Source organism: Carettochelys insculpta, chromosome 27 (assembly GCF_033958435.1).
Source record: "Carettochelys insculpta isolate YL-2023 chromosome 27, ASM3395843v1, whole genome shotgun sequence".
Taxonomy (NCBI): domain Eukaryota; kingdom Metazoa; phylum Chordata; order Testudines; family Carettochelyidae; genus Carettochelys; species Carettochelys insculpta.
The window spans coordinates 14,374,800-14,394,719 of record NC_134163.1 but is presented as its reverse complement, the minus strand read 5'-3'; the positions used below and the strand labels follow the sequence as shown (position 1 = coordinate 14,394,719).

The window sequence follows — 19,920 nt, the reverse complement described above, 5'->3', positions numbered from 1 at the left end:
TCTGCCTTACCTCTCCCCATTAAGGCACTGCTGTGCCTCAGTTTCCCTTCTCTGGCCTCAGGTGGCCCTGTGAAGAGCACCCCCTCCTGGTGGTCTGTAGCCCAGCCTCTGTGCCACCCCTTCCACGGTAACGGAAGGCAAGGCACAGTTCTGAGCTCTGGTCTGCAGGGCCCATCCCACCCACTGCTACCAGCAGGGTGCACATCAGGCCCTGCTTCTCACTGCAGGCTGCTGCCTGTGCCCCCAGCGCTCTGTTCAGTACAGGGTTCATGACACTGCAAATGCCTCCTCAGGCCTTGAGCAGCTCCTGCTGGTCCTTCCCAGACCTACCTCCCGTCCAGCATGTCGGCTACACCCTGGCTCCCTTTTGCTCTGCAGCAAGCCCCTCTCCCACTCTGCCTCTGGTCAGGGGAAGGCAGCTCTGTATATTCCATGGAGCGCCTTCTCGGCACGCCTTGCTGCAGCTTTCCGTGCCCGGGGTCCGCGTGGGAACTACATCTCCCAGGATTCCCTCGTCCCACGCTCTGGACCCGTAGTCCCTCAAGGCCCCAGCGCCCTATGTGAAAAGTTCTTTACTTGTTCCCATAACGCAGGAACTAGGGGTCACCCGGTGAAATTAATGGGCAGCAGGTTTAAAGCAAACCAAAGAAAGGTTTTCTTCACACGGCGCAGGGTCGGCCTGTGCAACTCCTCGCCGGGAAGAGGGTTCAAAACAGAGCTTGCTCAGTTCCAGGAGGGGGGGTCCGTCAGTGTCTGTTAGCCAGGCTGGGTAGGGAAGGTGTCAGTGGCTGGGAATGGATGACAGGAGAGAGATCACTGGGATGACTGTTCGCTTCCTCCAGGGCACCGGGCATTGGCCACTGTGGGCAGACAGGGCACTGGGCTAGATGGACCTTTGGTTTGAACCACCTGGCCCTTCTGTTCTGAAGAGGGAATGCTTTTTAGCAGCACACAGGGCCTGCGGAACTCCTTGCTGCATGATATCACTCAGGCCAAGAGCTGCAGCCCAAAGCCACTGTCGGAAACAGGACACAGCCCCAGATAGCCCCTGACTGATCCAGTCTGGCAGTTGTTGGGGAGCACAAGGCTGGGTTGTGGGGTGATTTCTCCCTCCGGCAGGGCTGAGCTCCATGTTCGGTCATGCCACAGGGCGGCTTGCCTTGCACAGGGGAAAAGCGTGTGGGAGTGGACAGGTGGCGGGGACCACGCAACACGGGTGTGAATTCCATGGCAGCGAAAGGCACCCACAGCGCTGGCCTGGGGCAGTTAGTGGGTTCTCCTTGTCACCCAGACAGGGGATTGCTGGATCCGGGCCAGATTCTGATCTCTGCTTCTCTGCACTGACACTCCTGATGTACCACTGAGTTACTCCACGTTTGCACCAGGATGACGGAGATCTGGATCTTGACGCCCAGATTTCGAAGCCCCGACAACACTTTTTCCAAATCAGCCCCCGTTTCTTTGCCAGACTTTGCCTGTTTGTGCCCGATCCGGTGGGCTGGTGACCCGGATGCCAGGCGGTGCGGCTGTGGGTGGCTCTGGCTGGGTTAGGGGTGAGCTGGTGCAGGCGTCGGGGGGAGGGGATGTATCTTGGGCGCGTGTTGTGTAAGATGGGGCGGAGGGGGAATGTGCTTTGTGTGTCTGGCTTGCCTGTGACGAATGGAGTTGTATTTGCGGTGGTTGCGCTGTGGGTTGCCTGTCAGCCTGAGCCATGGCCAGTGGCTGGCTTTGCACACCCACCCTCTGCATCGCCTTCATCCGGCCAAGACTCCATGGCTTTAGGCAATACTGGTCACGAGCCCTAGGAGGCAGGTCTGGCTCCATAAAGAGCCAGCCAGCTCCCTTATTGCTTGAGCAAGCCTCCTGGCCTGTGCTCGCCCCATGGCCCCCTCCTCCTGGGGCAGCTCCACCGTTCCCCCATCTCCTGGAGGGTCTGAGCTCCGGGATCCACATCCCCTGCCTCTGTTTCCAGCCCAGCTCCTTCCCCGCGCCTTCCTGACCCCTCGTTCTGGCTCCCTTGCAGACAAGCTCTTCGGGAAGCGGCTGCTCCAGGCCGGGCGCTACATCATGTCCCACAAATCCTGGATGAAGACGGTGCCCACCGAGAACTGCGACGTGCTGATGACCTTTGCTGGTAAGGGGCCGCTCAGCTACGCGCCAGGAGCGGCAGGCAGCCACCTCTGGGGTGGGGCGCGGCAGCTGTTTACCATGGCGGTAGGACAGGACGAGGCTGTGTCCAGTGGACACGGCGAGAAGGAGGCGGCAGGAGATGGGGCAGGGTGCTGGGCTGACGTCCGAGCGCCGGGGGAGAACACGGCGGGTGGGTGCCCACGGGGGGCTCGCAGATGCCACATGTGCTGGTTTCTAGTTCAGCAGATTGCTCCCATGGCACAGCGCCCCCGACTGCTCGTCTGGGCTCAGCAGCGTCTCCTGCTGTCCCCTCGCCCCGCTGCCTGGAGCACTAGGAGCTAACAGAGGACGCTCCCCACTGCCTGCAGCAGGCAGAGGTTTAGCTAGTAGCCTACGCTCCCAAGCCGTGGGCTGGAATAGCCTTTAACCCTAAGTCCTGGTGGCCAGAAGTGGCCCAGCATGTGGGGAGGAGGGGCCGTGGACAGGGTCCCCTTTTGTTTTTCTGTCTGTGTGTGGAATAAATTGTTTTGCATGCACTGAGGTGTGAGCGGATGTGCACCACCCACAGAAACACACGGGGCTAATCAGCTGGGCGGCCCCTGAACACCTCCAGCAGCTCAGCTTACAGGGAGCCCTGGCTGGGGATCAGATTCAAGGGGCGTTGGCAGAGCCAGGGCAGGGCAAGGCTGGAACAGCAGAGTTGGGATTGGCTGAGCTGGGCCGGGCCAGGGGAGACAGCAGGGCCCTGACTGCTCCCCCCGGGCTCTCCCTGGGAACCAGCCGTTGCACTCCCAGGAGCCCTGCCCCAAAGCAGGCCGTTGTAGGTGGGGGGTGCCCACTCCCTGCCCACCTGTGTCCCCTGGCTCCTCTCGCCACAGACACCACGGACGACCACACGCTGCTCTGGCTGCTGAACCACATCCGCCTGGGCATCCCCGAGCTCATCATCCAGATCCGGCACCACCGCCACACCAAGGTTTACGCCTTCTTCGTCACCGCCACCTACGAGAGGTAGGCCGCCCTGCCCTGCCCTGCCCTGCCCTGGCCCGGCTGGGGGGGAGGGGGCTGGAGGAGGGGCGTCTCCCCACTCTCATGGCTTCCCCCTCCGCCCGGGCAGTTTGCTGCGGGGGGCGGACGAGATCGGGCTGCGGAAGCCGGTGAAGGCCGAGTTCGGGGGGGGGACGCGCAGCTTCTCCTGCGAGGAGGATTACATCTACGAGAACATCGAGAATGAGCTCTTCTTCTTCAGCTCCCAGGTGGGCACAGCCCAGCCCTGCCCCGCCCCGCCCCGCCCCCGCGCTGGCTGTTGGGCACACGGGGCCACCCTGGGTCTCTGGGAGAGGGGGCTTGGGTGCCGTGGGGCAGGAGCCGGGCTGGGAACCCATGGGGGGTGCAGCTTTCGACAGAGAGTCCCAGGCGGTGTTAACTCGGAGCTGAGCGCTTGGGCAGCCGCCCAGCAGAGATTCAGGTTAGCAGGGTGCCCCAGCCGGCAGCACGCGCCTGCACATAGCAAAACTTATTCTGCCCTGGATGGAAATAAATAGAGACAACCCCAGTCCTGGGCCCTGGGTGGGCGGCCTGGCTCCACGCGTGCGCGCCCCGGACGATACAGCTGGGAGAGATGCGGGGGCGGGGTAGGAAAGCAGGGGTCCCTCGGTGCCGGGCGCTGGGCCAGGCTCACCCGCTCGCCCGCAGGAGCGGCAGAACATTATCCGGTACTGGCTGGAGAACCTGCGTGCCAAGCAAGGGGAATCGCTACACAACATCCACTTCCTGGAGGGGCAGCCTGTCAGTGAGTGTGGTGCCCGGACGGCTGGCGGGAGGGGAGGGACCTGCCCCCCCATACAGCCCCACAGCAGCAGAGGGAGCCCGGCTTCATGATGCCGCATGGTGCTGGTGCCCCCCAGGAATAATGGGGCCGGCTCATCCGGCCAGTTTGCTGACGGGCTGGGCTGGGCTGGGCGGGGGACGGCGGTGAAGGGGGTTGGGCATGTGTGTGCACGTGTGAAAATAAGCGTGCGCGTGTCACCTCGGCCACGGTGCGACCCCTTCTGGCAGGGCCACACCGGAGTGGGGCGGCAACCCCGGGGGCCAGGTCGCTGTGCCACTCGGGGAGTCGGGGGAGGAGGGGAGAGGGGGTCAGGCTGCGGGGGGGGGGTGGAGAGACCCTGCGTGGGGGGCAAGGGAGGGGCTGGCTGGGCACCTGGCCCCTCACTGCTCCCCCCCCCGCAGTCCCTGAGCTGCTGGCCCGCGGCGTCATCCAGCAGGTCTTTCCCGTCCATGAGCAGAGGATCCTCAGCCGGCTCATGAAGTCCTGGGTGCAGGCGATCTGCGAGGCCCAGCCCTTGGGTACGTACCTGTTTCCTCCACCCTGCCCGCCGGGGGCCGGGCTGCTGCTCCACCATCCACAGGGCTGCCAGGAGCCTCGGGGGCCTTGTTCCAGGGTGTCAGGAGAGGGTCAGAAAAGAGGGGCTCCCCCAGTGTTGCAAATAGTCCACACGTGTCCACTTGCCAACTGCACCCCAGCCCTGCCCATGTCCCACGCCCCAGCCGTGCGCCAGCCTTGCACACGTGCCCCACGCCCCAGCCGTGTGCCAGCCTCGCACACATGCCCCACGCCCCAGCTGTGGCCAGCCTCGCACACGTGCCCCACGCCCCAGCCGTGCGCCAGCCTCGCACATGTGCCCCATGCCCCAGCCGTGCGCCAGCCTCGCACACGTGCTCCACGCCCCAGCTGTGCGCCAGCCTCGCACACGTGTCCCACGCCCTAGCTATGCCCAGCCTTGTTCGTGTCCCATGATGGATGTGAACACCTAGAAACCTAGACACTAAACGCAGCCACCCAGGAAGGTCAGGGCCAGTGTACCTTGTAAGCTGAGTGCCCAGGAGAGATTCAGGTACTGCCCAGCTGATTGGCGGAGTGGCTACCGCCAGCAGTGTGTGTTTCTCCTGGTGGTGCACATCCGCACATACCTCGGTGCACAGAACAACATTTATTCTCCACATGGATGGGAAAAATTAGCAGGACCCAGGTCAGGGCCCACTTTCCAGTGCCTGGATTTAAAGCCCAGCTCCAGGACCCCGAACCCTCTCCGGCCCCATGTTCCTGTCCTGCGCCCCAGCCTGGCTGCTGACTCCTGCTCTCCCCTGCGCAGACGAGATCTGTGATTACTTCGGGGTGAAGATCGCCATGTACTTTGCCTGGCTCGGCTTCTATACCTCCGCCATGGTGTACCCTGCCGTCTTCGGAGCCATCCTCTACACCTTCACCGAGAGCGACCAGGTGAGGGTGCCGCCGGGGCAGGGGGGAGCGTCAGGCTGGGGGTGCTGCCGTGGGACAGGGAACTGCCCTGCTCTCTAGCCCCCCTTGGGCTGGCCCGCAGTGCTGTGTCCATCTCCCCCAGCGTAGAAGGCTGATCACTTCCTTACGGGGAGAAGAGTGAAGAGTGCTAGAGCCGGGGGAGCTGGAGTCAGGACTCCTGGGTTCTCCTCTCAGCGCTGCGAATCGGAGGGGAGCCTAGTGGTTAGAGCGGTGGGGACCGGGAGTCAGGGCTCCGAGGTTTGATTCCTGGTTCTGCTACTCACCCCTTGCTGTTCGTTGCCCCTCTCCCCTGGCCCACGTCTGTCCCTCCCGCTCCCAGACCAGCCGGGATATCTGCTGCGTGGTCTTCGCCCTCTTCAATGTCATCTGGGCCACGGTCTTCCTGGAGGAGTGGAAACGGCGGGGGGCCGAGTTTGCCTACAAGTGGGGGACCCTGGACACGCCCGCCGAGGCCATTGAGGAGCCCCGCCCCCAGTTCAGGGTGAGTGACAGGTGGGCAGCCCCGGGTGACCTGAAAACCGCTTGCTGACGGGATTGGCTATCCAGGCGTGGGGCTGCTGGCTGGGGTCTCCCCACGAGCAGGGGGGCCAGGCTCTGGCTGTGCACTGGGGCCGCCCGAGCAGGCGGGCACCAGAGAGGGGCAGTGCCCCGTCGCGCTGTGTGAGAGCCTTCCAGGCCCAGGGGTCTGCTGGGAAGTGTGGGGCACATCCCTGCCTGGGCGAGCCCAAAGTTCTGGCTGGCCAGAGCCCGGCTGGGATCTCTCTGCAGGCAGGGGGGTCACGAGCTGCTGTCTCCCCACTCAGGGCATCAAGAGGATCAGTCCGGTGACCAATGTGGAGGAGTTCTACTACCCGCCCTGGAAGCGGCTGCTCTTCCAGTGCCTGGTCAGCCTGCCCGTCTGCCTCATCTGCCTCTCCTTCGTCTTCCTCGTCATGCTGGGCTGCTTCGAGCTGCAGGTGGGTGACGCTCCCCCAGCCTCGCTGGCTGCCAGACAGGGGCGCTGACTCCCCCACCTTCCTGGGAGCAGCGGGGGAGGGTGGGTACAGGGCAGGCGCGGCTTCATGGGTGCGCTTGTGGACGCCCGTGTGCACCTCGCTGCATGCGTGCACACGCGTGTGGATGTGCATACACGCCCGTGAGCACGCGCGCAGGCGTGCGAACCGCTGGGCGTGTGTCTGTGGACATGCACGGCGCGTGCACTTGGGAAAGCTTGTGCACGGGCGTGCAAGTGAAATCCCGTCGTGCCCGGTGGGGAGCCTGGGGCGTGCTGCAGCCAAGCTTCCCTTTCCTGCCCGGCCCCCGTCACCCCAATCCCACCCCCTGCTCTGGAGCAGCTGTGTGAGACAGAGCTTCCTGTCCCCATCCTGGCACGGCCCAGCAGGCGACTCACCACCGCCCTGGGCTCTGCCGGTGTTTCTGCCCCCGCTGCCGCCCGGCCCTGGCGTGGCAGCACACAGAGCGGCGGAACTCACTGCCACGTGAGACCATTGAGTCCAAGAGCCGGATTCGAAAGAGGCTCGGGCAGTTGCCAAGAACTGGCCACTCAGAAACAGGACACTGGCCCGGACGGCCCCTGGTTTGATCCAGGCTGGCAGGCACTGGCTGGGCTCTGTGTGTGGGGGGGTAATCCAGGCTGGCAGGCACTGGCTGGGCTCTGTGTGTGGGGGCGGTAATCCAGGCTGGCAGGCACTGGCTGGGCTCTGTGTGTGTGGGGAGGGGCGGGTAATCCAGGCTGGCAGGCACTGGCTGGGCTCTGTGTGTGTGTGGGGCGGGTAATCCAGGCTGGCAGGCACTGGCTGGGCTCTGTGTGTGTGTGGGGGGTAATCCAGGCTGGCAGGCACTGGCTGGGCTCTGTGTGTGGGGGGGGGGTAATCCAGGCTGGCAGGCACTGGCTGGGCTCTGTGTGTGTGGGGGGCGTGTAATCCAGGCTGGCAGGCACTGGCTGGGCTCTGTGTGTGTGGGGGGGGTAATCCAGGCTGGCAGGCACTGGCTGGGCTCTGTGGGTGGGGGGGGGGTAATCCAGGCTGGCAGGCACTGGCTGGGCTCTGTGTGTGTGGGGGGCGTGTAATCCAGGCTGGCAGGCACTGGCTGGGCTCTGTGTGTGTGGGGGGGGTAATCCAGGCTGGCAGGCACTGGCTGGGCTCTGTGTGTGTGGGGGGGGTGTAATCCAGGCTGGCAGGCACTGGCTGGGCTCTGTGTGTGTGGGGGGGGGGCGTAATCCAGGCTGGCAGGCACTGGCTGGGCTCTGTGTGTGTGGGGGATGTAATCCAGGCTGGCAGGCACTGGCTGGGCTCTGTGTGGGGGGGGTAATGGGAACGAGGGGTCACAAGCGCCTGTACAGCCCAGTCCCTCCTGTCCCCGCAGGAGTTCGTGCTGAGTATCAAGGAGCTGCCCCGGCTCATCCGTTTCCTGCCCAAGATCGCCTTGGCCCTGATCGTCACCGCCTGTGACGACGCCTACCGGAAGGTCGCGTACTGGCTGAACGACATGGGTGTGTCCCTGGGCACCGGGGGGCTGTGGAGGGTGTGATCAGCCTGCAGCCACCACGGCACCTGGGTCAGGGTGTCCCCAGGCTCCCCGCTCGCTCTGTTCCCCACGGCCGGCCGGCTGCTGCTACTCCTCCTGGACCACTGCGGCGCCAGCTCCACTCTGCTGGCTCGAGCTTGGGAGAAGCGTCAGGCTTCTCCGAACCCCCAGCTGTCAAATCCCTGGGCCCGGTGGCTCCTAGCGGGAGGTCCAGCCCTGTCCCACTGCAGGAGCTGGGACTCCAGCTGGGAGCCATGTCTTTCATTTGCCACCAGAGTACCTCCAGGCTCTCAGTCTGGGGCACGCCCAGCAGCTGGAGATGCTCTGGCTCATCCTAATCTAGCCTTGGGGGAGCCAGTTCTCCGCAGGGTCGCTGCTTGGGGCGCATGGCTGGAGCTGGGCACTGAGCGTGCTGGCTACTCTTCCTGGAAGCCGTGTTCAGGCGGCCGCCCAGGAGAGGTTCAGGTGCCACACAGCTGATGAGCTGAGCTCCCCCAGCCTGTGTTTCTCTGGGTGGCGCTACACCCTCCCCCGGCCTGCATGAACAGAACAATCTTCATTTGGCCCTTGCACGGGAGAAGTTAGAGGGCAAACAAGCCCCCCGCTTGCCCCCGGCCCCGGCCTGAGCCTCCCTCTTCTCGTTCCAGAAAACTACCGGCTGCAGAGTGCCTACGAGAAACACCTCATCATTAAAATGGTCCTGGTGAGTGAGCAGGGGCAGAGCTGCCCAGGATGGAGGGAAGGGGCCCTGCCCCCTGCTCGGTGACCTGCTGGGAGCAGCCGCAGGGGTGCAGGTGGGAGCTGGGAGAACCTGTCCATGCCGGTGAGAGGGGCTCCGTGTGTGCGGGGGGGTGACGTCACCCCCGCTGGTCGGCAGCGGTGACTGCTGCTCACGGCCACCCCAGGGGCCAAGCTGGGGACCTCCTGCTGCCCCCTGCACAATGAGCATGAGCTGGGGTCCTGGCAGCCGTGGAGCCGGCTCCTGCAGGCAGGGGCCGGACTTCCTGTTTCGCGCTGACCCTCCCTCTCTCTCCCGGCAGTTTCAGTTTGTAAATTCCTACCTAAGTCTTTTCTACATCGGCTTCTACCTCAAAGACATGGAGCGGCTGAAGGAGGTAAGGGGCGCTCCTGGGCCCAGCCTGCTGCGCGAGCCAGGGAGGGGCGGCTGGGTCCCTGCCCAGCTCAATCCAGCTGGGCTCTTGGCTGGCTTCCGCGCACCCAGTACCTCAAGAGCCCAACGCCTCCGGTGCAGGTCAGCCGGCAGCCAGGCCTGCGCCCTCGGGCCTGCGCACGGAGCTGCGGGCGCCCGTCAGACCCCCAGAGTCAGCTTTCCATGGGCTGCTCCCTGCTTCCTCCTGCTCCCCTCCTCCCGCCTTGACTGGGGGCCTCAGCAGATTCCCTTTCTCATTGTCTCTCTGTGTCTCTCTGTCTGTCCGTCTGTCCCTTCCGCAGCTCCTGCTCATCTTCTCCCTCTCCCAAAGTCTCATGCGTCAGCTCAAAGACGCCCTCCTCCCATTCATCACCCTCCAGCTCCACCTCCTTCTCATCTGTTTTAAGGGCCTTCTCAGCTTTGCCAGGACCCTGGCAGGATCCAAAGTAGGAAGGGGGTGGGGGCGGGCAGGCGGCACAGCCGCCCCCGGCATATTCCCCCTGCCCCCTGGAACAGTCAGCCTGACCGTGGGGGTCAGCCCCGCTGGCTGGAGCAGCTGACGCTCCCCCTGGGACCGGCCGTGGGGGGAGCCTGGGAAAGCAACCGAGCTGCTGGGTGGGGATTGAGGGGCGGCTGGTTCCCTGCTAGGGCCACCAGCTCTGATCGGCCCCAGGGCAGGGGGCTGGGAATGGGGGGTGGGGAGGTTCCCTTCTGGGGGCTTTGGTGCTGATGGGTCCCCATAGCAGAGGGACCCACTGGTGTGGGGGGCGGGTAGGGAACGGGGCCTTGCACCCTCACGGCGGCTGGCTGCAGGGGAGGCGGCGGCGTCTCTTTCGGCCCGAGGGGGCCCAGTTCTGCTCAGCCCCACGGCAGCGGATCGGAATTTGCCAGCCTGGGCCGGCTTTTGGCAGCCTGCGTGCGATGAGTGCAGCCGATCTCAGGGACTGCCCGGCCCCAGCTGAAGGAAGCCGCTCGCCCTCCCAGCAGCTCAGCCGGGGGGGCTGGATCCCCCTCGCCCTCGGAGGGGCGTGTGGCAAACTGGCCCAGCTACAGGGTGCAGTGGAGCACTGAAGCATGAACCGCCACCCTTCCCCCCGCACATGGGGGCATCCACCGGGCCCCGTGTGCAGCCCCTGTGCCCGGGGGGGGAGCAGCCCTGGGGTGGGGTGGGGCAGCGCCCGCGGGCTGGTTCCCCAGCCATGACCTCCCCCTTGTGTCTGTCCCCTGCCCAGATGCTGGCCACGCTCCTCATCACCCGCCAGTTCCTGCAGAACATCAAGGAGGTGTCGCAGCCCCACCTGTACCGCCGGTTCAAGCGGGGCGAGCTGAGCCTGCAGCACATCCGTGACTTCTCCCACGCCGTCCTCCGCCTGCTGGCCCAGAGGTACGCGGCGGCGCCCTGGCCGGGCCCCGAGCCCCAGCCTGCAGAGCCAGCGGCTGGGCCGGGCCCCGAGCGCCAGGAGGTGCCACCGGGGGAGAAATGCCTCAACGGGGGCTGCGGCGTCCCGGAGGAGGAGGAGGAAGAGAAGCGGGAGTCGGACTCAGAGGACGAGAGCCTGCTGGACTGCGGGCTCAAGCTGAAGAAGGTGAGCTTCACGGAGCGGGCCGAGCGCCGGGGCCGGGAGCCGGGCGCCGGGGAGGGCTCCAGCTTCCTGGAGGAGGGCAGCCCTACCATGGTGGAGAAGGGCATGGACCCCGCCTGCGTCTTTGAGCTGCCCGAGGACGAGGAGGAGAGCGAGGGGCCCTCTGGCAGCCCCCTGCCAGCGGCCCAGGAGCTGGCGGTGACCCTGCGGGCCCGGCGGGGCCCAGCAGCCCCGAGCCGGGAGGAGGAGGAGGAGGAAGGCGGCAGGAAGCGGAACAGGGCCTCCTGGCTCGACCCGCCGGAGGAGAGCTACTCCCCACAGCTCACCCAGGCCGAGGTGGAGAGCTGCATGAAGAAGTACGAGGTGAGGGGCGGGGGGCTCCGGCTGCGCTCCCAGGGCTCGGTTTCAACCCTAGCTCCAGCCGCAGGCGAGAGCAGCAGCTCAGGCCATGCCTGGCCTGCGCCCATCACAGCCTCCCGGGATTCGCCCTGCGGGGCGTGCTCAGAGCCAGGGGAGGGAGGGACACCAGCGGGGCCCAGAGCTGAGGGGCAGCCGGGATAGAGGGGGAGCCCAGGGTGGGAGTGAGGGGCACAGACAGGGCGCAGTGTTGGGGGGAACTGGGGTATGGGGGGCAGTTGGGCGGGACTGGGGGGCACCAGGGACTCGCTTCCCCCCAGCGTGACTCCCCCCCGCACTGCCCCAGGACACGTTCCAGGACTACCAGGAAATGTTCATTCAGTTCGGTTACGTGGTTCTCTTCTCCTCCGCCTTCCCCCTGGCTGCCCTCTGCGCCCTCATCAACAACGTCATTGAGATCCGCAGCGACGCCTTCAAGCTGTGCACGGGACTGCAGCGCCCCTTCGGCCAGCGGGTGGGGAGCGTCGGGCAGTGGCAGGTGGGGAGCGGCGGGCGGGCAGGCCGGGGGCGCGGGTGAGCCACGCAGGAACCCCTGCTCCCAGGAGGGTGTAAAGGGGCCAGCGGGTGGTATGGGGGCCCCTCCGAGCATCCGTGACCCTGGGAAAGCTGGTAGCCCCAAGGGCTGTCTGACAGGAGGGGAACCTGAGCGCCTGCCCCATCGGGCTCCTCAAAGGCAGCAGGTGCCAGTGCTAATCTCAGTGTCCTATGTAGCCTCGTAGGCCCAGGTGCTTTCAAAGAGACCCCGGCGTCCCCTCGCCTCAGCGCTGTGCCGGGCTCCACCCCAGAGCTGCCCGGCCACAGGAGCTAGCGGAACGAGAGTTACTGGTTGTTAAGAGCCGGGTACAGAAGTTGCCAGCCCAGCGCGCGCCTTGGGGCAGAGCCTACTCCTGCAGCCCTCACGCGCTGTACTCTCTGTCTCCAGCTCCCGCGGGGTCTCCTCTACACACCAGCCCCGAACCAGGGCCCAAACGCTCCAGCCCGGCTGGGCTCACCCTTCAGCCCCCTTCTTGGCCAGCAGCCCCGGTGGCAACGGCCTGTCCTGCTGTCCAGCTCCTGCCCTCCTAGCCAGGGCTGCAGGCAGACAGCACAGTCCCTGCCAGGCTCCCAGCCCCTGCCTGGCTCCACTTCCTGCCCTGGCCAAGTGCTGGGCTGGCTTCTTAAAGCCCACCCCACCCCCCATGCCCTGTTACATACAGGCCAGTCAGAGCCTGCCTCCGCCCGTCCCCTAGGCTAGAGCTGAAGTGCTGCATGGACTAAAAATAAGCCCCAACCACGAGTCCCTCTAATTTTTTCCCTCCACGGGCGGAATAAATTTTGTGTGCCAAGGCATGTGCAGAAGTGCTCGCACACTTGCTGTGAGCCAGGGGTGCTCTGCCAATCAGCGGGGCAGCCGTTGAATCTGTGCTGGGCGGCTGCCAGGCGCTCAACTCACAGGGACCACTGGCTCCAATTGATGACTAAAAATGAGGAGACACTTGTTCAACCTGTGGAACTCGCTGCTGCAGGATGTTATTGGGCAACCCCTCAGCAGGAGGACAGAGGGCTGAATAAGGAGTTCCCTGGCAGTGGCAGGAGGTGGGAGACCCCCAGCTCCAGGGGACAGGCTGGGGAATTCTCTAGTGGGATCTCACGCCGTCCCCCTGGAGCCTTCGTGGAGGCCTCTCAAAGCATCTCCCACCATGGCGGCCGGTAGTTAGAACTGCTCCTGCCTCTCCGGCCCTGGCCGTGGGTGCTGGGCGAGATGGGCTGAGCTCCCAGCTCCAGGCAGGCGCCGGCCCGCTGGGGTGGGGACAAGCGGCGCCTCCCTTCCACAGCGTTTGTCTTGCAGAAGGTGATGGAGGCCATGGGCATCCTGGCCATCGTGGTGAACTGCTACCTGATCGGTCAGTGCGGCCAGCTGCAACGGCTCTTCCCGGGGCTGAGCCCCGAGGGAGCCATCATCTCGGTGGTGGTGCTGGAGGTACGAAGTGCTGGGGGGGTGAGGGCTGCAATTGTAGGGGCTCCTGTGTGGCGGGGGGGCGGGGTCGGGGTCTCTGGGTGCTGCCATACTCAGCACAGCCCGGCCCAGCAGTTGCTTTGGGGCCAGGAAGCTCAGTAGAAGCACCCTGGGGTGGAATTGGGGCCAGGACACGGGGTCAGATTTCAGGCGTCTAGCCCAGCGCCATTTCCAACGCGGCCACGCAGCGCCCTCTGCTGGCGCAGCCGGGACCAACGCGCCCTCCGCCTGTTTTCTGGCCATGTGTGGAATAAATTGTGCTGAGTGGACGGAGGCGTGCGGATGTGCACCACCCATAGAAATGCGCTGCTGCTGGGGGCGCTTTGCTCAGCAGCTGGGCAGGACCTGACTCCCTCCTGGGCGGCTGCCCAAGCTCTCAGCTCACGGGGAGCCCTGGCTGAGCCCTCCCCACCGCCCTCTGCCTGTCCCCTCCCTGCAGCACTTTGCCCTGCTCCTGAAGTACCTCATCCAGGTGGCCATCCCAGACATCCCGGCCTGGGTGGCGGAGGAGATGGCCAAGCTGGAGTATCAGCGCAGGGAGGCATTCAAGGTGAGTCCTGCTCCTCGGGGGCTGGCGTGCGTGGAGTGAGTTTGGGGCGGTCTCAGCCTAGAGGCCACATTCCCCCCCCCTCCCCCGTCCCCTTGCTGGTGGTCTCAGCAGCCGCCAGGCTTTGGGCAGATCGTGTGCAGTTACGGCCCTGCCCGCTGGGTGATGCCCCTCAAGGTGCAGGGTGGTGGGAACTTGCCGCAAGGGTTCCCGCAGGCCTGGCAGGGGAGAGCCCCACAGCTGTGCCGTGACAGGAGCTGCTCCCTCCCCAGAAGCACGAGCGGCAGGCACAGCACCACTACCAGCAGCAGCAGCGGCGCAAGCGGGAGGAGGAGGAGCGGCAGCGGCAAGCCGAGTACCACGCCCGCAAGGAGCGCGAGGCCGGCCGGGACGAGGGGAAGCCGGAGGCGGCCGGGCAGGACCCAGGCCCCGAGAAGAGCCAGGCCAAAACCAAAGGGGCCGGCGGCTCGGCCCACGGCACCGACAAGCCCAAGCGGCCCAGCTCGCTGCTGGCCACCAACAACGTCATGAAACTGAAGCAGATTATCCCGCTGCAAAGCAAGTTCCTGTCCGGGGCGGGGGCCCCCAGCACGGCCTCGGCCCGCTCCCCGCAGTCGCCGACCAGCAGCGAAAACAAACTGCCCAGCTTCCTCAGCTTCAAGTTCCTGAAAGCGCCGGAGGCCCGGCGGGAGGGAGCCACCGAGAAGGTCCAGTCGCCCACCAAGCCTTTCAACCCGGGCAAACTGTTCAACTTCGGCAAGTCCGAGGGGGCCGGTGGCAATGGCTCCACCCTGGCCGCCCCCCCGCCGCCGCGGCCCGGCCCTTCCCCGGAGGGCGGCGAGAGGCTGCCAGCCAGCAAAGCCCACCTCAACGGGCTGGTCGACGAGGGCGGCCTGCAGGAGGGCGAGCTCGGGGCGGCGGCGGAGAGCACAGGCCATAAACTCTAACGGGGGCGGGGGCAAAGGCACCTCTGCTCTGCCCAGCTCTGTTCTTCAAGCAGAATTAGGACGCCCCCCACCTGGGGCGGGGCCCGAAGATCCCTGCACCCCCCTCCGGAGAGCACCGCGACGGGTGCGTACCGTGTGCGGCGCTCAGGGGCTGGGGGCAGCAGCTTGGCCGCAAGGTGGGGGGCAGCTTCTGCTCCCAGCCTCGGGGAGATCACTGGCCTCAGCTCGGTGCCAAGTGGCCCTTCTGCCGCCCTGGCCGTGGGGAGGGGCAGGAAGCCAGGCAGAGGCGGGGACTGGAGCTGTGGTTTACTGGGGGCCTATGGCCCAGCTGTCAGAGGGGCTTGGCCGAGGAGGGTCATTGCTGGAACGGGGGGGCGCTGGCTGAGCCTGGGGGAAGCCAGGGCTAGAACAGCAGGGGGCTGCACGTGGATCTCCCCCTGGAGCCAAAAGGGGCAGAGGGGCTGGGGAAACAGGCAGCCGGCTGCTGCACCCTGCATTGAGGAGCTCAGCAGCCAGCGCACACAACTCCTTTCCCCTCCGTCCCAGTGCGCATCAGAGGGGCCGGCCAGGGCTCTCCACTGCTCCCTCCCCTCCTGGGGGCAAAGCCCCCAGCGTCCCCTGCAGGGAGACTCCCCCGCCCGCGGCGAGCTCAGCCCCTTTCCTGTGCCCCCGCCGGCCGCAATCGGCCTGGGGTTACTACTGTGAGTCTGCCCCGGAGGGGGGCACTCCCAGCCTGCATCCTCCTAGGGCTCTGCAGTTTGCTTCCACGGCCCCTGAATCTGACCCCATGCACTCAGGCCCTCCCGACTGCGGCTGCCTCACGCCATGGGCAGGCCACGGCCCAGAGCCACAGCAGCCGTTGGCAAGGGGCTGGAGGAGCCTCGCCACTCCCTGAAGTCTAGGCTGGCACGAACGGGGCTGGCCTGCCTGGCTCAAGTGGCTGCCCCCCCTCTGCCAGAGGCCAGGAGACTTAGGGACAAGGGCAGCTCGTGCGCTTCGGCCCAGCCAGGGACGGACAGGAAGGGAGGCTGCTGCTGCAGCATCAGGCCAGAGCCACTGATCACACGGGCTGGTGAGACGGCCCGAGCATCCGGAATGACTGGGCAAGGCCCGTACACCTGAATGAGGGCTGGGGACACAGGCCCCCAGGGCAGGGTGGAGGCAGTGCACCTCTGCCAACTCCCCTGGCAGAAGCTGGCAGCCACCCCACTGTACTGGCCCGGGGAAACCCCCGTTATTCCAGCTTCGTTCTCCCAGAGCTTGCCCCACACTTGGCTTTGCTGTGCCCAGCGCAGGGCCAGCTTTCTGCTTGAAGAACAGACCTAGGCCTGGGGCAGCAAATTTGAGCCACATAATCTCCATGCACGGTTGACATTTCTTGCACTGAAAAGCCACCCCCCCGCACCCCCAACCCAACACTCTCTTCCCTTCTTTAGCCAGCTTGAAAAGCAGAGGCAGGAGCTGGGAGCTGCTCCCACCCCAGCATATGCAAAACATTGAGTTTTACGGTTTCCAGAACAAAGCGCACATTCCGGTAGCAATTTCTGCAGATTTCCGTGGGCAGGGAAGACTCTGAAAGAACAGGGATGGTTTGATTTTTTTTTTTTTTTTCCTGCAATAAGGCGCTTGCACACAAACCTGTACGAGACTTGGAAAAGATTCTTGTGGGATTGGGGGGTGGCTCCATGGGGAAGGCTAAATAACTGACGTGCTTAGCAACCAAATAATTGCAGGTCTGGAATTTGGGGGCGGGAGGGGCCAGCTTTGCAGCTGCAGCAGGGACATTTTTACCGTAGCTAGTTTATAGTTTTAGCTAGTGCTTTGATGCCGGAGAGCGACAACGTGCCGTGCAGCTCTGCCCGCATTTCGGTAACTAGGTGTAGCAACCAGGCTTCAGGGCCACCAGGGCTCGTGGATGACGGAGACAGGCCTTCGGCAGCTACGCAGCTCTGCTTGGGGCTGAGCTTTGTGTGGGGATGGAGGAATCTGTGAACAGCTACCAGCCAGCTGCTGTAGGGATGGAGGAGGAAGGCGCTGGGGACTCGGCTGACAGGAAGGAAACTCCCCAGCAGACAGTGTCCATGGGATTCTCACACGGAGTGACCAGGGGCTGCATGCAGCAGGCTGAGGCCAGGCCCCGAGAGGTGGGCTTGTGATTGAATGTTTTAATTTAAATTGTCGTAGAGACAGCGGGGTCCTTGGGCTGCTTGACTGGAGGAAGGAGGCAAGTTCAGAGTGCATAGAAATGCTCCCTATGCCCAACACCTGCCCCACAGCCAGCTGTGGCCTCTGATCTGCTGTGCCTCCCACCCTGTGAAGTGCTAGGGACGGAGAGTGCCAGACACACATTTACAGACAAGGCCGTGCCCAGTGTGTTTAGAGCAGAGATGGGGCTCGAGGGTCAGCGCTAAGGCCAGCCACATCTTAGCACCAAGCAGGGGTTTGAAAGCAGCCAGTCCTCCCACGTGGAGGGACGCAGAAGTTCAGAGGGTGTCCACAACAGAGTTTGCAGGTGCCTGTTCTGTAAGTGGCCAAGTACTGACAGCTGATTTATTTATTCTTATTCTTCCACACAGAGGATGTTTTCTTACCACCAAGTCATTCTGTAGCAGCCATAAACGAGGATCGAACCACAGCCAGGGCATGCAGAACGTAGGCTGCGGGGTGAACGTTTCCAGCCAGGCCTCAGACCTTCCCCTGGCCAAAGCAGACCCACAGCAGGGAGAGAAACCAGGAATAGACTCGATCCCTGTAGTACCAGGCAGGAGCACTAGAGAGGGTGGTGAGGCAACAGCTGGTCAGAGGGGGAAAAAATACCCAAAAAGATGTTGGTGTCCCGCTAGAAAACTAGTTGAGGAAAAGTGCACACATCACCTCTTTACTGTGCTCAAGTATCCAGAAGTAAAAGCAGCTGCTCTTTTACTCAAGTAACTTTTTGAGTACTATTATCACCTCTGCAGCTGGTGCCACCCACCGCCCTGCCATTGTTTGGTCCGGTGGTGAATGGCTGTTTAATACAGCCAGCGAGGAGAGCCAGGCGTTGCCTTACAGGTGGCTAACGGATAGCTCCTCCGCAAGATCATCACAGGCCAGGGCCAAGGAGCCTTATGGACTTCAAGGCCGGGCAGTTCTCCGGGAAGGGAATTCTCCCCCACTACATGCCTGGAATTCCCTTCTTCAGCTCTGCCCAACACCCTCCACTCTCTGCTGCAGCCGGCTTCTCACTGAGATGGAGCTGCAGGGACCGCTCCCCCAGCAGGGTGCATTGAGGAACTTAGTACCTCTTCCCCCGCCCCACCCCTCAGCACCCAGCTTGCAGCTGCTCCCTGGCGTCATCTCAGCAGATGCGTGCTGGGTCCCAGGGTAGATGGCAGGGGTTGCAGCTGTCATGTGACATGGTGCTGTGGGGTGGGAGAGAGATCCAGGCTCAGCTAGAGAAAAATCAGGACTTTGCTCGGAGGAGGAGGAAGGATGGGATCTCTGCCTCTTGGCCCCTGGGACACTAGAGGGTCTCAAATGCAGCAGAACCTAGGAATAAGGCTGCACCAACTCCTGGCTGCCCAGGAGAGGGTGGTGCTTATTCTGCAGACAGCAAGTTGGCCTCTCTACCTCCCCTCTCACAGCAGCCATGGAACAGGTGGCAGTGTGGGATGAAAAACGAGCCCCCCCCACCCCCCACTCGACCTCACCTCATACCCTCCCAGCCACCCCAACTCCAAGGAGGGGATGGAGGAGGTCACCTAAGAGGCCTTGCCCATCTTGCTCTGCTATACCCCAGGGAAACACTTCTCACTAGCTTTCTGCTCTGTTTGCGGTGCTGAGCTCTCGCCAGGGCCTGGGCTTTGTGGCCCGACAGGAAACCAGAGCCCCCCTCTGATCCTGCTTTCCCAACCTCCCCTGCCCCAGGCAGCCTTTGGCCCCACCTGTACTAAATTAAGGTCTGGGGGGGCCCCCAGAGGCCAGGAGGTTCCTCCAACATTGTTTCGCTGCTGGCCATTAAATGGTCCCAAGGATTCTCCCCCACCTCCAGTCACTGCCCTCCCCTCTCCACCCCTCCTTGGAGCCGAGAGCTAGACGGACACCCTTCCGCGGCTGCCCTGCAATGGTGCAGTCATTCCCCAACTCCTTGGTGCCCAAGGCCCTTTGATGGCCCCAGGAAAAGCTTGGCAGACGCCCCAGGGAAGCCCGCCGGGGCAGCGTCTTCCGACAGCATTTTGTTTCCATACCTGATCGGAGCTCAGTTTGTCGAAGCCAACTCTTGTGTTTGTCATTGTTTTAATCACGCTGGTCTTAAAAGGAGCGAGCTCTTACGTGGGCCATGCTCCTGAACTATAGCCTACAAGCACCACTTACCAGACAACAGGGCACGAGTCCCTTCTGCTGCTAGGGCTCCAGCAGTCCAGGGGATTTTTAAAACATGTTTAGCGGTAAAAGTATTTATATGAGTACCTGGCTGTCTGGTGTGTCTTCTGGGCAATTACTGTACAAAGCATAAAAGGGTTTTGTTTTGGCTGTTTATTTCTTTCACTTGAACTTCAAGGGATTATTTATTTCTTCTTAATTTTGTCATATTTTTGTAAAACCTGCGGAAATGCAATAAAAACTATATTTCAACAAACCTGGGTATTGGCTGTCTGGTGAGCGGATGGGGCTGTTTGCACGCTGTGTCCACTACAGGGGTCGCTTCTCCCAGTTCCTGGGCCCTGTTTAGTGGCGGTCTCCAGCGTCCTGTTAGCTGTTGCTAATAGCTCTTGAAGGATGAGGATAACAAACACAGGATTAGTAGATGGAAGGGCAGAAGGGACCTTGTGGTTGTCTCATTTGAGCTGTGTAAACACAGGTCCTAGCTAGCCAGGCACATTCAGGTACATGAGATGGGGAAAGCTGTGGGCGTCACAGGGGGGAGGCGTCTGTCTGCCCAAAGGAATTTCCATGAGGAAGCCCAGCAAGTTGGCATTTGTTTTGATGGCCATTGGAGTAAAGGCAGGAGCTGAGCTGCATGGGTTTCAGTTCCAGCTCTGGGGCAGGACAGCCGGTGTGGGGTCAGAACAAAGAAATGGCTGTCCGATTTCTTAGGTTCTAGCACAGCTCTGCCAATGGCTCACTTAAGGGCCTTGGGCGAGTCACTTCCACTGAACCTGTTTGTCTCCCCAGCTGTAAAACCAGGGACAAGGAGCGTTGATTCAGGGCCTGATTTTGCCTTCAGGCACAGACAAGATCTGGGACCTGTCGCCCTGTGCCCCCTTCTTGCTGATGGCAAGCACAGCAGGAACAAAAGGACTAGAGGGGCAGGACCGGGCCA

The 19,920-nt window shown here is 63.5% G+C and overlaps 1 protein-coding gene across 5 annotated transcripts in view; it reads left to right on the top strand.

The window, feature by feature from the left end:
- Positions 1-19,920, top strand: part of ANO8 (anoctamin 8) — a 33,539-nt gene that overhangs the window by 10,481 nt on the left and 3,138 nt on the right. For 2 of the 5 annotated variants that reach the window (XM_074978527.1, XM_074978528.1), the window contains exons 2-17: positions 2,024-2,134; positions 3,009-3,141; positions 3,248-3,386; positions 3,826-3,922; positions 4,363-4,479; positions 5,286-5,413; positions 5,772-5,933; positions 6,256-6,408; positions 7,817-7,943; positions 8,626-8,681; positions 9,019-9,093; positions 9,431-9,574; positions 10,361-11,074; positions 11,415-11,606; positions 12,957-13,088; positions 13,564-13,674. In XM_074978527.1, coding sequence (XP_074834628.1) covers positions 2,024-2,134; positions 3,009-3,141; positions 3,248-3,386; positions 3,826-3,922; positions 4,363-4,479; positions 5,286-5,413; positions 5,772-5,933; positions 6,256-6,408; positions 7,817-7,943; positions 8,626-8,681; positions 9,019-9,093; positions 9,431-9,574; positions 10,361-11,074; positions 11,415-11,606; positions 12,957-13,088; positions 13,564-13,674 — 2,591 coding nt within the window. Of the gene's footprint in view, positions 1-1,291; positions 1,554-2,023; positions 2,135-3,008; positions 3,142-3,247; positions 3,387-3,825; positions 3,923-4,362; positions 4,480-5,285; positions 5,414-5,771; positions 5,934-6,255; positions 6,409-7,816; positions 7,944-8,625; positions 8,682-9,018; positions 9,094-9,430; positions 9,575-10,360; positions 11,075-11,414; positions 11,607-12,956; positions 13,089-13,563; positions 13,675-13,943; positions 19,208-19,920 lie in introns of those variants that run through there. The other 3 variants (XM_074978526.1, XM_074978525.1, XM_074978524.1) reach the window with 3 other exon arrangements.